The sequence below is a fragment of the Mastigoproctus giganteus genome, chromosome 8 (assembly GCF_048544385.1).
Source record: "Mastigoproctus giganteus isolate SK-2022 chromosome 8, ASM4854438v1, whole genome shotgun sequence".
NCBI classification, from domain to species: domain Eukaryota; kingdom Metazoa; phylum Arthropoda; class Arachnida; order Uropygi; family Thelyphonidae; genus Mastigoproctus; species Mastigoproctus giganteus.
Window position 1 is genome coordinate 59,967,956 of NC_143582.1, and position 15,822 is coordinate 59,983,777.

Genomic DNA, 15,822 nt, shown 5'->3' on the forward strand with positions numbered 1-15,822 from the left:
TTATGTATTTTGACTTGTCTAAATTCATAAACAAATGCATAAACAAAATATACAACATAAAAGTGAGTGTGTATAAAAATAAAAATTCAATATACTGTGCCGAAGTATAACCTTACCCGTGCGCAAACATCATCTGGTCTGGATTGTGAATGCCAAAAACAGAAGAATAAAAAAACATAATAAATAAAGGGACGTTAATCGTCAAACTTCAACTCAGTGTGGTGTACATTAGTCTGCCATCTCTCATCATACTGTAAAATAACAGCCGCCATAATAGGATCTATGTGAGTCCCACCACAGCTATATGAAGGGCTTCCATCCAAACGAGATGGCAAGAAACACACACACTTATTCCAAAATTGAGTTGTGGGTTGTAATCAAAATATCGTTCACCCCAAAATGCTCCACAATGGCTGAGCCAGTGACATTAGCATGTTCAGAGATATGATCACAATGTCTGCATTTAGTTTCCCTGATGCATTTCCCACAATTTGGGAAAGTAACACAATAAACTACGTTAGCATGATGCAACAAAGGGATGGTTGGCTTAACTTTAGGAAGCATTGATTGTAATCTCCTGCGAGGGAGATGCACACAACCAATACAGTATTGGCAAAACATCCTGGTAAGGCATGTAGACACGCACGGATAGTGAGGAATGTAAGCTGTAGCAATGCAGCCATCATTATGACCAGAATGGGAAATATACTGATCATCATATAATTGAAGCTTATTCAGAACATGGTGGTGGGGATAGCCTCATCTAGATAGATCCATCCTGATGTTGGCAATCTCAGCCTCTGTATGAAACACCTTTTAACAATGTGACCACACTGGGTTGATGGAATCTGACAATTAACATACCTCTCTTTTTATTTTTAATTTATCCCCCTTCCTCTGTTCTTTGCTTTTTGCCATCTGCAATCCATACCAGATGATGTTTGCGCATATGTAAGGTTATACTTCTGCAGAATATATTGACTTTTCATGTTTATTGGTTGGGTTTAGAAAGAAGCACAACACCTTGAAAGCTTCCCATAGTTTATCATTTTATTTGTTTTCTATGTATTTTATTTCTTTGATAGTATGAACCACAGCTGTAATGGTCACTATGTTCTATGTTGATATCAGTATTTGTAAAATAATAAGGAAAGTTCAATTGATTTTTAATTATTTTTTATTTTTTACTGTAATGTAAGATTTGAGATTTTTTCATTTTAATTTCTGGAGAGTATCATACCGAAGTGTTCTAGTATTATATTGAGGTAAACTTCTCTTATTATTTTACAAAATTTTATTTCTTTATACAAAGTTTTAATGCTTTTATTTTTGTATACTTTCTCTTTTATGTTGTATATTTTGCTTATGTATTTAGAATTTCCAATTAAAGTTTATTTTAACAGTTTGTCAGTTGATGCAATATTATTTTAATATTAATACCCTTGGCACCCAAAGCCTTTTTCTGACACTTTTTCATAATCAGCATATTTGGCAGACTGAAACTCTTTGGACTTTTAGCTGTGTTGGCCACTGGATGGCCATTATATGATAGAGTGATAAAGTATTACTAGAGCTGGAAAATATTGATGATGAAGCATATAAGTTTGGTATAGATCTGGTTAAAATACATGATTCTTAAGCTTCCCATGCATTGCACACATAATCAGACCAGTAATGTTTAGTTCATTTATTGTTTTTGATGATTTTATCAGTTAAGTTGATTGCACATTTTTTTATTCTAGATGAACAAAATTGCCACGACCATTATGTATCTCAAAAAATTATACACTGAGATGAATATCTAGTCATGAATGCATCTGCAACAATACAACTATATTTCACTTTGCACCACAGTTAAAAAGATGCATCACATCCTCCTTTAGTACCAATTTTCTATTCAAATTTTCCCTGTGAGGTCAGTTCCTGAAGGAATATACTTAGCTAAGATACATCCTTTGTACTGTATATAAGTTAAAGCCTTATAAGTATTTTTTTAAAATTAATTAGGTGATTTGAAGAATGAAGAATCAGTTTTAGAATGGCTCATTGATGATGATAATCGAGAATTACCTGATGAGATAGAAACAGTGAATTATCGAATGTTGAATAAGCTAGTAGAAGAGTCACCTTTCTTAGCAGTCTTTTTCTGTAAGTTGGAATAAATAAAAAAAAGTTATTTAAGTTTGAATAATTAGACAAATTTATTTAGTTTACTAAATAATTGTTTACTACAATTATTTAGTAAACTACTGTTTAAATCAATAAAAATTAAGTGGCTTACACAGCAATTGATATTTCTAGTCCTGTAATTTTACTATAAAAGTTAACTAAACTGAAAGAGTTTGAACAAGCAGTATTCTGGCCTAGTTGTAGAACTGCCAGCCTTTCTGATTTAGGTTATAGACTTTTGAATTTTTTACTTTTCTCATATTCTCGTAATTAAGATGGTTTGTAAAAAAAAAAAAAAAAAAAAAAAATCAGTATACTTATTCTTATATATGTGTGTGCATGCATGTTTTTACATGCATGCACACATAACCAGACCAGTAATGTTTAGTTCATTTATTGTTTTTGAAGATTTTATCAGTTAAAGTTGATTGCACATTTTTTATTCTAGATGAACAAAATTGCCATGAATGTGATAGAGTATTACTAGAGCTGGAAAATATTGATGACGAAGCAGATAAGTTTGGTATAGACCTGGTTAAAATACATGATCCTGAAGCTTCCCGGCAGTGGAATGTACATACTTTTCCTACTGTTGCTTACTTCCGCAAGCAAGTACCTGTTTTTTATGATGGTATGTATAATAATAATAATAATAATAATAATAACTAGGGGGCTTGCTAACCCTCAGCCAATATCAAATATATGAAAAAGTGCCTTAACCTGCTCAGCATCATTACTGAAGCCGCTTCAGAAAGAGTTTCCTTCACACGAACAACTGATTTGCTTACACCTGCCACTCGAGCGACTTCTTGAAAAGTCTCGTACATTACTCCATTCACAGTTCTCATGTCTTTGAAACACCCTAGACATTTCACTTTGCGTAACAATAATTTCAAATGAAACCTCTTGCGGTGCAACTGTATTCAACCAAGCGACCACTTTACACATATTTTTACGTCGACGCCATTTTGTCCCACGTAAAATGTAGAGGTATGACGGAATAAGTCAAATTTTCTGCATCCCTCTCGTAATCATACTAATATACTAACATTATAACACACTGATTGAAATCTAATAAGGAAATCACCTATGTAATTATTTACCTGCACATTTGTAATGACATAATTGTCCCACCCACTTGTACCATGTCACCAGCAACCCCCCTTCTCCCATTGGCTCGAATAAATATCACCAGGATGAAAACCTTTTTAATGTATAGAGAGATAATACAGCAAGAAACAATATAATAATAAAATAAAATTTATTTTTTATCTTTCATCACACATTAACCAAAACTCGTTAAGAAAATCAAATTTCTTGTCAACAAGTTGGTTATTTGCATTTTCAGCAGTGTTTCAACAGTTTCATCTTATTTCTTTAAATAAACAGAACAGATATAATAATAATAATTAATTAGTTAACTCATTTTACAGTAGATGAGATTTCTTTATTAATTTTTATATTTTATATAATGGATAATCTTTACTTATGTTGAAGTCCACTTTTGCTATGATATCATTAATGACTTAATGTATCTTTCTTCAAATTTAGTTAAAACTCTAGGACAATCAAATAGAGGTAAACTTTGTTCTCTTAAATGGTATGTTAAGTTCTTTTTCAGTATTCAGTTATCCTCTTTATAGTCATTATAATATTTAATTTTTTCAACCAGATAGAGTATTTTATATCTATGCATCATCTGCCTTCTTTTTTTTGTGTGTAAATCTAAATATCATTTTCTGTTATTAATTTTATTATTCTATTAATATAATTATTCACAACCTTGAATTTTCTTAACTTAGCCCTTATTCAAATATTGATTATATAATTCAATAAAGAATTAATTTTTGCTAAAAAATTAAGTTTGTCCTTAATATAACAAAAAAAACTATAAATATCAAATCTTACTTTCTATATAAATTCATTATATGTGTTCATCAGTTAAGAAACCTTTTTTTTTTTTTTTTTTTTTGTCATTACTGATTTGCTATGCATCAATTTTTGTAATTGTATAAAGTGATACTAATTAAGATCATAAGCACATTTAAGCTGAATATGTCCTATTAAACTTATTATTAAAAATTATAAGAGGAAACCACATACCTTTATGTAGGACCAGAATTCTCTGTACCCTCACAGTCGAAGAATTAATTGATTATCTGATTATATGCATGAATGTCCCATATTTAATATTAAATAAACTCAATTACAAAGACTACATTAAAATTATATAAATAGATATGTGTTAAAAGACTGCCATGTATTCAATCCTCATCCCCAATGTAACACACTAAGAAAAGCCAGGGGAAGCTGAGAGCCATCAACACCCCCAAAAAACTCAACCAATGATATATGCTAACACGAGAACTGAAAACAATTGTCAAATTAATCCTTAAAAAAACACAAGATAAATGTATATCGAAATTAAAATATCAAAAAACCTAAAATTGTCTCAACTTCTTATAAGGGACCAAACTTATTCGGATAGCTTCCGTGCTCACAAGAAGTAAAGTGTTTTTCGTGAATGATGTCCACCCTTTTGTAGGCATAAACCTATCGAATCCCTGTCACAAGATTATTTATACTAACCAATGTGTGAATTACTGCGCACACATGCACATAAAAGTAGTAGTAGTGGCATGTGATGCAAGAAAGCAAGTGTATGAGCTTATGCAGCATCAGCCAAAAAAAAAATCACACCATTCCCTCCAAATGTGTGTCCAGTTCCTCCTTAAATTTATTCAACCTATCAACTTACACAATGACAGATGGAAGTTCCAGCAATTAGCCATCCACTGGCTAAAGGCAAATTTTCGCACATCTATTCTACATCTGTCTTTTCTTAATTTGAATTTATGCCCCCTTAGGTTCGTAATCTGAACAAGTGGAAGGACCCCCATCAGAATTCAGCATGCTCAACCCATTCAAGGCCTTATACACTTCAGTCAGATCACCGCGCAGGCGCCTAGTCTCCAGCCACTGCAATTTGCAGAACTTAAGCCTCTCTTGGTAAGAGGATCCCGTCATTCCCCTCACGAATCGTGTTGCCCTTCTCTGTACACGCTCAAGCAAATTGACATCCTTCCTAAAATGAGGCCTCCAGACCTGTACACAGTACTCAAGGCATGGCCTGACCATTGCCTTATACAGAGGGACAATCACCTCCTTTTTCCCTGCTAGCAAAATTCCTATATATCATTGACAAAACCCCATGACCTGCCCTGGCAGCCTGTCTGCATTGCCCAGAAAACTTCATATCTTTGCTTATTGGAGGCTTGAAGTGGTGAAACCCGTGTTTAGTCTCCAGAGCAAAGTTTCCAGCATCCCCCCCCCCCCCCATACTTCTCCTTCAACTCATGCACGGTACTAAGTACTATAGGTTTTGATACCTTTCGTGTTTGGGGTTTTCATAAAAAAAAATAATAATAAAAAATATCTGACTGCACAATTACTCCCAGGTCTTTTTCATTTTCTACCAACTTAAGTGTAGTACCACACAATTGGTACTTTTCTCACGGTTTACTTCTACCCATATGCAGTACTTTGCATTTGTCAAGGTTAAACTTCAGTTGCCACTTCTTAGCCCATCTGCCCAAATTATCTAGATCCTGTTGCAGTAGCACACTGCCATTATTGTCATTAACAACCCTGCCAACCTTTGTATCATCTGCAAACTTTGACACTAAGCCTGATATACCTTCATCAATATCATTGATAAATATACAAAACAACAGTGGACCCAACACCAAACCCTGTGGGACTCCACTAATAACATAGTCCACGAAGAGCAGCACCCATTGATTACCACCCTCTGTCTTCTCCCACTTTACCATCCTTTTATCACTTGTAGCAACTTACCCTTAATACCATTCTGCTCCAATTTTTACAATAGTCTTCCATGCGCAACAGTGTCAAAATCTTTCCTGAAATCCAAATATATGATATCAAAATTATTTTTTGCATCCAGTTCCTTTGTAACCACATCATAATAACCAATTAGATTTGTCAGACAAGACTTTCCTTAACAAAACCATGCTGTGTCTGAATTATTGCTGCAGTCTTGTCTAGATGATCCTGCGATGCATCTTTAACCAGTGACTCCATTATTTTACCCGGAACAGAAGTTAAACTAACTGGTCTGTAATTACTCATATCACCCTTCGATCCCCCTTTGTGAATTGTGGATACATTTGCACATCTCCAGTCCGTGGGAACCTCCCCTGAGTCCAAGAATGCTCTCATAATTATGGCTAAGGGTTTGCTTAGTTGCTTTGCCGCCCTCCTTTAATATAACTGGATAGATCCCATCCACCCCAGGTGCTTTTCTTATGTTTAACTTCAACAATTTCTCCTGCACTTTGCTCTCAGTTATTACAAAATCATTAAGTACCCTGCTACAATTTGATAACCTTCTGCCATTTTCAAACCTTAATGATTCCTCCTGTGTGAATGTAGATGCAAAATACTCGTTCAGTTTGTTTGCTATCTGAGCGGGATCATCAACAGTCGAACCATCGATGTCAAGTGGGCCAATCAGATTCATCCCCTTCCTTTTAGAGTTTATATAAGTAAAGAAATCCTTGCTGTTTTTCTTAGCATCTTTTACCAAGGATTTCTCATAATCTGCCTTTGCCTGCCTAACCTCCTTTATGACTTGGTTAAAGACCAGCGTATATCTATCATAGGCTTCTGTGTCACCTGTTATTTTATATGTATCACATGCATTTTTCTTCTCTGTCACATGTCTAATTAGTTCATCTGACACCCATTTAGGCTTAAATCTTGAACAATATTTCTTAGTTGGTATGAAAAGCCTAGTAGCTTCCAAGATTAATTCTTTGAATGCTTCCCATTTTGAATTTGCTGTTGGTAACATCTTCAGTTGGGTCCCACCATATAGAATTTTAATATTGTCTCAGACCGTAGGCACCTTGACAAAAGCAAAAACTCTTCCCTTTACCCTTGATGGTAGTTACCTCTTTGAGTAAATCCCACTTCAGCACACTGTGATCACTGCCACCTAGTGGTTTCTTTATCTGCAGATTCTTAATGCACGAAGAATCGCTACTCATAATCAGATCAAGAGTATTACTCCCTCTAGTTGCCTCCCGAACATGCTGCTGTAGAAAACAATCATCCAATAAATCCACAAAAGCCTTGCTAGTGTGTGAGTGACCAACCCACAAATTCCAGTCAATCTCTGGGAAATTAAAATCCCCCATTATAAGACACTCTGATTTTACTGGCCCACTCTATTTCTCTGCACAATTGCTCATTATACCCATCAAATTCATTAGGCCTATAACACACACACCTACTCTCATTTTCTTTTCCCAGTGCATATGTCACACCAAACAGGCTCAACATTGCATTGTTGAGCCTGTTTGGTGTGACGTACACACTGGCTGAACATTGCATTGTTCACCAACATCAGTTGGATGCACTTCCTTAGATTTGATGTGTTTTTTAACTAACAGCATAACCCCTCCTCCCATCGTGACCTGTCTATCCTTTCTGTACACATTGTACTCCCCAAATTCCAATTCTTCACTGCTCATGTCTGTGTGATATCGTGTCTCTGATATCCCAACAATATATGCCTTTGATGTCTTGACTAGCATTTCAAACTTATCGAATTTATTAACTATACTCCTAGCATTGGTGTAAATGCAGTATACATGCACCTGTTTCTACTCTTAGTGACCCTAACACAGCCCGTGTATTTACTTGTTGCACTATGATTCCCAGCAGTCCTGGAAATCCAGATTGCCTTGCTTTCCAGGCTGCTGCTCAATTGCATTTCAATAGAAGCAGTGCAAAAATCACTTTCGCCTCTGCCAGTGGCTACTATTAATCTATTAAAGTCATTCAGGGAGGGGAATGCCAGAGGTGAATTAAACTCTGGCAGCAAACTAGATGATTTTGTAATAACTGAGAGGAAAGTGGAGGAGAAGTTGTTGAAGATAAACTCTGATGAGTATAAAATTCATAAAACATAAAAAATGCACCTGGGGTGGACAGGATCTATCCAGTTATATTAAAGGAGCCAGCAAAGGAAGTAAGCAAACCCTTAGCCACCATAATTATGAGAGCTTCCTTGGACTCGGGGGAGGTACCCATGGACTGGAGATATGCAAATGTGACCCCAATTCACAAAGGAGAATCAAAGGCGACACAAATAATTATAGACCTGTTAGTTTAACTTCTGTTCCAAGGAAATTAATAGAGGCACTGGTTAAAGAAGCACTGTAGAATCATCTTGACAAGACTTCAGTTCTAGCTCTGACACATCATGGGTTTATTAAGGGGAAGTCTTGTCTGACTAATTTGATTGGATACTATGATGTGGTCACAAAGGAACTGGATGCAGGGAATAACTTTGATATCATATATTTCGATCTTAGAAAGGCTTTTGATATTGTTGCACATGGAAGACTGCTGTACAATTTGGAGCAGTGTGGCATTGAGGGCAAATTGCTGCTGTATTTAAAGGAATGGTTGAGTGGGATAAGACAGAGAGTGGTAATCAATGGACACTGCCCTTCATGGACTAATGTTATTAGTGGAGTCCGTCAGGGTTCAGCGTTGAGTTCATTGTTGTTTTCTGTTTATAAATGATATTGATGATGGCATATCAGGCTTAATGTCCAAGTTTGCAGATGATACGAAGGTTGGCAGGGTTGTTAATGACACTAATGACAGTATGCTGCTGCAACATGGTGTAGAAAATTTGAGCAGATGGGCTAAGAAGTGGCAAATGAAGTGTAACATTGACAAATGTAAAATACTACATATGGGAAGCAGTAATCCCAGAGTAGCATATCTACAGTGTGGTACTACACTGACAGTGGTAGAGAATGAAAAGGACCTGGGGGTAATTGTGCAGGCAGATATGAAGTTTTCTGAGCAGTATAGATGGTCTGCAAGAGTAGCTCATGGTGTCTTCTCAATGAAATACAGGAATTTTTCTATCAGGGATAAGGAGGTGATTATCTCCTTGTATAAGGCAATGGTCAGGCCACACTTTGAGTACTGTATACAGATCTGGAGGCCTCATTTTAAGAAGGATATAGAGCTGTTGGAATGAGTAAAGAGAAGGGCAACAAGATTAATGAATGGAACGAAGAGTTGCTCTTACGAAGGAAGGCTTAAGAGACTAGGCACCTGTGAGGTGATCTGATTGTGGTGTATAAAACCTTGAATGGTTTAAGCATGCTGAATGCTAATGGGATTCTTCCTCTTGCTGAGAATAATCACCTGAGGGGCCATAAATTCAAAGTGAGGAAAGACAGTTGTAAGATAGATGTGTGAAAGTTTGCCTTTAGGCAGTGGGCAGTTGATTGGTGGAACAGACTTCCATCTTTTGTTGTGGAAATTTAAGGCTGAGCTGGACAGGTATTTGGAATGAACAGAGAGGTGAAATGGAATATTTTTTTTTTCTTCTTTTCTTTTTTTTTTGTTAGCTGATACTGCATAAGCTTGCTTTCTTGCATCATATGCCTCTACTAATGCTAATGACAATGACCAGTGTCTATATATATAATGAACAGTATTTTGTTATGGAGTGTCCATCATAAAGTGATTTTATCATACATTGAAGTCAGTACCAATCAGTACCTCTACTGATTGCATCATGCTATTTCTTTTGTCATTCTCCACCAGGTTTAATAAAAAAAATTAATTTCAACGGAAAAGAAATTATAATTCAACATGCCGAAGACCAATAGTGAGCATTGTAAGACATATAGAGCACATATACATGCAATGCATACATGCATGTAAGGGTTACCTCCTGATTGGAATGTAAGACATTGTGTGTTGCCAGTGCACTGTTCGTGAGACCACAAGTTTTTATCTGTCACAGTCAATCACCAGCTTCTGAGCATGTGATATGTATTGGATTTGTTTTTGTGTATTCATCAAGTTTTTTTTTTTTTTTTTTACGTTTACACAAAAGTAGTGTGCAAGAATTACTGTTAAAATTTGTAGTGATTATTTGATTGTATATGTTGGGTGAATTTTTTGGTATATTTTTTATTATATTTAATTAATACGTGATATTTTGTTTGAGATTGGAATTATTTATTTTAGGAATTTAATATTAGTCCTATACTCAGTATAGTATACTGAACAACATGGATAAGTGGCTAAAAACAGGATTTTTGAAACGTAAACCAAATACTAGTTTTTTCATAGATGTAAAGAAACCCCACCTGGTAGTCCGCAGTAAGTAATGAATGCTTGAAGTGGCCCACGAATGACAAAAGGTTGAGAAGCACTGATCTAAGCTATTTTGACAGTAGAAGAAATTACAATGTGCAATGGAGTTGAATAAAGAAGTCAGAGAAGGTCCATCCACATCTTCAGAGCCTTACATCTCCCCAGAATGTTAGACGTGAATTTGGAAGGAGTCATGGAAGTTGATACTGCAAATGAAAATGAAGAGTCCTCAAAGCCCGGTCATAAATGAAAAGTGAAGAAGCCAAAACCGACTGCCAGAAGTATTCCATCAAATCATTCAACACGTAGCGGGCGTAATACACAGCAGGAGCAGCAACAGGATTTCAAGAAACAAAGAAGAATCCACGCACAGTTTGAACATACATTCCTGGATTATTATTTCGGTTCATTCTGTTTCATGTATGATCGGCTATGGTTCAAGAACAACGTGAAGATTGTAACAGCTCGAGATCATGCTCTTCTTCAAACAGCATTTCCAAATGAGGATGTAAGTCAAATGTCAGCCCATAACAGCTGTCGTGACTCTCTCAAGAACAAAGTGATTCCTGCTTTATCAAAGTCAAATGGTTTTAAATATCATCTGCTGCCACAGCACTTTCCGAAACTAGATTTGGTAACAGAACGTCTCATAACTCATAGGCTCCGATTCATGCAGATTCGTCACCTGCAGCATTCATATGGTCAATACAGGATCCTCAGTCAAGTGTTTAGTATTCACCAAAAGAAGTTTCACTTAACTTCCACTATGTATGCTCATCACTTTTTTTTTTTTTTTTTTTTAATCACATATGCCCAGAATTATTAATACATTTAGTCTCAAGAGGAGGGAGAGCTCATAAAGCAAAGTAAAAGAATTTAGCCTGATAAACAAAATCAGGCTAAATTCTATATAATTCAGTTTAATATTTTATATAATTAATTTACAAGCACAACTCTGAATTAAGATTAATATGAATGTGTATTTGCATTAAATTTTCAGGTGATTTGTATGATGAAGAAAAATTACTACAGTGGTTGACAAGTAATGATGTTTTTGAAATTAAAGATGAAATTGAAGAAGTGAATCGAAAAATGCTTGAAAAACTGTTAGAAGACAATGAGTTTGTAGCTGTATATTTCTGTAAGTTCCTTTTATTCTAATTTTTTGATTCTTTCAAAATGTAATTCTTTTATTTAGATGTTTTTGTACATTGTGTGGATAAATCACCGATATTTGGATAAATACAACTTAAAAGAACACCATAAGTACCCAATATTCTTATAGTGCTAATAATGAATGCTGTTAATTCTGATATTTTATACATGGTTACCCAATTAAATTCCAACCCTGTTTTCAGCACAAGATTTTATTAAAAACAAATATAGACTTTAAATTAAAATTGTTACAGAATGTATTAGAAGTCTGTTGCTTGTGTACATATGCATTCATTCATTCATTCATTCATTTTTAGTGTGTTTGATGCTATTCTGCGAAGAATATTTTGAACAGTGTCATGAATGCAGTTCTTAATGTTTTGCTTCATTCATATAGAGTACATGGTTTTTTCCATAAGGCTCATTTTTGTATACACCCACAGAAAAAAATCCAGAAATGAGAGCTCTGGAAACTGTGGAGGCTATAAACATGACATAATAAGGCAGTCATCAAAGAAGTCTGTCAATAGATTTACTCATGTACAAGTGACGCATGCACACATGGGTGCGTGCGTATGTGCATGCAGTAGATCCATCTTGCTGGAACTAGTAGTATCATTCATCCACTTCAAGCATTTAGGTGAACTACCTGTCAAATAATGTCTTGATACCCCTTGGTGGTCACTGTCTCGTTTAAAAAAAAATTGGCCTTATTATAATCCTCCTGCTCAGATGGCCACCACACACCAACCTTTTGTGAGTGTAATATCCTTTCTAATATTGCACAAGGATTTTTTGTGTGCTACATTTAATTATTTGGACTCTTTATGTAACAATAAAAATGAAACTGGCATCATCATCATCAGAGAAAAATAGGTTGTTCGGAACTAGTTACAATCTATTATGCTAATTAATTTATCTGGCTGCATGAAATTTTTTACAACCCGAACTCAATGTGCAAACATCTTTAACCTTTTTGATGGCTCAACCCATAGTATTATCCAAATTCAGTAGGGACTTTCCCAGAAAACCAAAAAACATTTCTTTAACTTCCTTCAGTTTATCTTCTATTAAGCACTATTGGTTTAACAGATTTACGCTACATGTTTGGCAATGCTATTTAATGCGATGAATGGTTCTCTTATTTAGTACATGCATGTTTAGATATTTATTACTGAATAATTCTTGACATGGAAAAATGATTTAGATGCAAGATAATTTTCCAAAATAACCGCACATTCTTTTCAGGAAAAAAACTTATATTACATGCTACACTAATAAGTAAAATTAAATGCAACACGCCATCATATCTTTAAGAGTATAATAATCTATATAATATTGGTGTACACACATCATAGACAACTCTTAAATAAAAAACATTAGTAGTGTGAAGGGCATCATTTTATCTGTATCTCATATTGTGCTCTTCCTTCACAACGAGTTGCCATGTATTGCACTACCTCGAATAAGTAAAGCTTCACTAAAAAGAAGACTATTGTTACTTAATCTCAGTGGGCACCACTATCCGGACGGCACCGTTTCAAGGCTTGTTAGCCTTTCATTGGTTCGTGGGCAGGTATCCTGTCTGCAATACCAGGGTACCTGCCCACCTACCGATGAAAGGCCAACAAGCCTTGAAACGGTCACCAGGGGGGGGAACCTGATATTCACGGAGTTTCTGAGAATTGGTTGGTTTGTTTGTTTGTTATTTGGTTTTTAGGAGCATTAGCAACTAAGACCATATTGCTCCGGGAATATGTGGTGGTCATTTCCTGACCTTTCCGCATCCTCCGTATTTGGTGGTGACGGGCTCGAACCCCGGTCTAATCAAGAAGCATGTGCTATGCACTGCTGCTCCTTCCCACCTGAGAATTGGTAACAACAGTCTTCTCTACTGGAGAAGTGTTGCCTATTCGAGGAATTTATGAGTTTTTCAGTGGTGTGAGTTGAAGAGTTACTGTCCCTTTCATTCTTCTACACCGTTTCTTATCTTCTTCCACTCCTACTATAACTTTACCTCTACTTTTTGTTTTTCTAAGTCTAATAGGGACAAGTGGATAGTACAGTAGTATTATCCCACACATTTACAAACTAGCCTTGAAACAGTGCCATCTGGGTGGTAGTGGTGGTGCCGCCCACTGAGAATAAGTAACAATAGTCTTCTCTTTTAGTGCAATATATGACAACTCGTTGTGAAGGATGAGCACAACATGAAATACAGATAAAATGATGCCCTTCACACTACTAACATTGGTTTTTGTTTAAAAGTTGGCTATGGTGTGTTTACAGCAATATTATATAACTAATAAATATTGTACTGCTTCCGAAGTACTACTACTACTATCATAATAAAACCATCTTCTGCCTGCCGCCTGTCAAAAAATATTACCTAATATACAAAGACAACATTTTTATATAGATAAAATATCACAATCCATTACATACATAAATAAAATTTATTTCCAAAATAACATAAAAAATGCAGATGAACCAAGTACAGTTTCCATAAAGTATATACTAAAAAATATTTAAAATAGTATCCATTTCTTTAAAGAAAGTTTAAAAAAAGAAAGTTCATTATTGTCCTAAAACATCCACACTTAAAGCACTGATGACCTAGATGGCCATCCTCCAGAAAGCTTCAGAGTGGCTACTGCCCTAATCAGCATACAGAAATTGCTTGAACTAAAACAAATAACACATATGGTTCCCTTCTATGCAGCTATCCTCACAACTAGTACAATGGTTATGATCACCAAATTTTTTCTGTGCCATATGATATGCTTGAGGAAAAGGATTGTTGCCCTCAAAGGTTAATTGCATCAGGAAGCACAGTGGAATCTCTAAAGGCAGAAGCATTGGTCCCACAGGAAATAGCTGTTTTTGGTGACTACTGTATAAGAAATGGGAAACATGCTATACAAAAAAGGATAAGTGGAACAGGGCCTGGGTATGTTAATGATGGGCAAAAGTTAATGATGTTGTAGAACTGTTATCTTTTAAGAACATGTTGTTGTACATCACTATTGATATTAAGAATAGGCAATATGTGGATTTACTTAACAAGTACAGGCAGTTCTTGCTTTACAAGTTCCCGGGTTTACGAGTTTTTTTTTCCCAAGTATCAACAAAATCGAAAATATGAACATTAATTGCAAAAAATGAATGTTAAACATTCATAAATACCACATTCCAAACCACATGTGTAGCTATACAATACAGTGTACCCCGCTTTACAATATTAATCAGTTCCAGAGACACCATCGTATTGTTAAAATATCATAATGTGAACCCAATAACACTTTTTTTTTTTTTTTTTCGTTTCAAGATCTCGGAAGTTGAAATTTTTGCTGTATAATTAAGCTATTTATCTCTCTAAAATTTCATTTTTAAGGTCACGAGCATGACCTTAAAAATGACATTTTAGAGAGATAAATAGCTTAGTTAGTCGGTCTCATGTGTAAATAGCAAGGTTTCCCCCCTAGAAAAAAAACTATTTAAAACAATTTATAACTAAACTATTTATCTCTCTAAAATGTCATTTTTAAGGTGACGAGCATGACCTTAAGGTCCTATAAAAGGTCGTGAGCGTGGTTTGTAAATTGTATTAGTTACCAATTCAAATCATTAAAATGCCCTACACTTTCATCATTATCATATGTCCGTTCTAAGAATCAATTTTAAATGCCTTTGTGATATTTTTCTAAAGCACATTTCTGGAGGTCATGACCATAAAACAATTGTCATGACCATAAAACAATAAAAACAATTTGCACTTTCCTGTTTATTCGGCTTTTCTCTTACTGCAAGCAATTATAAACCGGTAGTAAACTCGATCTTCTTGCATTTGTCAAAATACCAATAGCTGGAATTGCGTTGTTTTTTATGTTATTATGGTGAAATGTGTTTCCCCTTTACTTCAATCAGTCTTCAATCGTATAAAAAACAAATAAATTTTCAGAATCTTCTCTTCATTGTGTCTCCATTGGAAGGTATGAAGCAGCCTGGAAAGCAAAGTGTGGGGAACTGCAAGGCCTATTGTGGATATTCATGGGACATGTAAATATATATACTGAGTTAGGGTTTCTACGAGCAAAAAAAATAACACATTTATTTGCTTTTTCTCTAATGGCATAGTAAATAGATTTGATGAATTTGAAGTTTTGATTGTCATCAGATACGGTTACAGGGGTTTTCAAAAACATGGCATCATTCACATATAGTTTTTTTTTTTTATGAAAACCCCAAACACAAGAGGTATTAGAACCTATAGTACTT

General features: G+C 35.1%; 1 protein-coding gene across 1 annotated transcript in view; it reads left to right on the plus strand.

Annotated features, from left to right (window-relative positions):
- The window catches only part of LOC150081560 (uncharacterized), a 710,435-nt gene that overhangs the window by 644,909 nt on the left and 49,704 nt on the right, over positions 1-15,822 (plus strand). Inside the window, exons 32-34 of the mRNA XM_090380128.1 lie at positions 2,008-2,148; positions 2,618-2,800; positions 11,390-11,530. Coding sequence (XP_090236254.1) covers positions 2,008-2,148; positions 2,618-2,800; positions 11,390-11,530 — 465 coding nt within the window. The remainder of the gene's footprint in view (positions 1-2,007; positions 2,149-2,617; positions 2,801-11,389; positions 11,531-15,822) is intronic.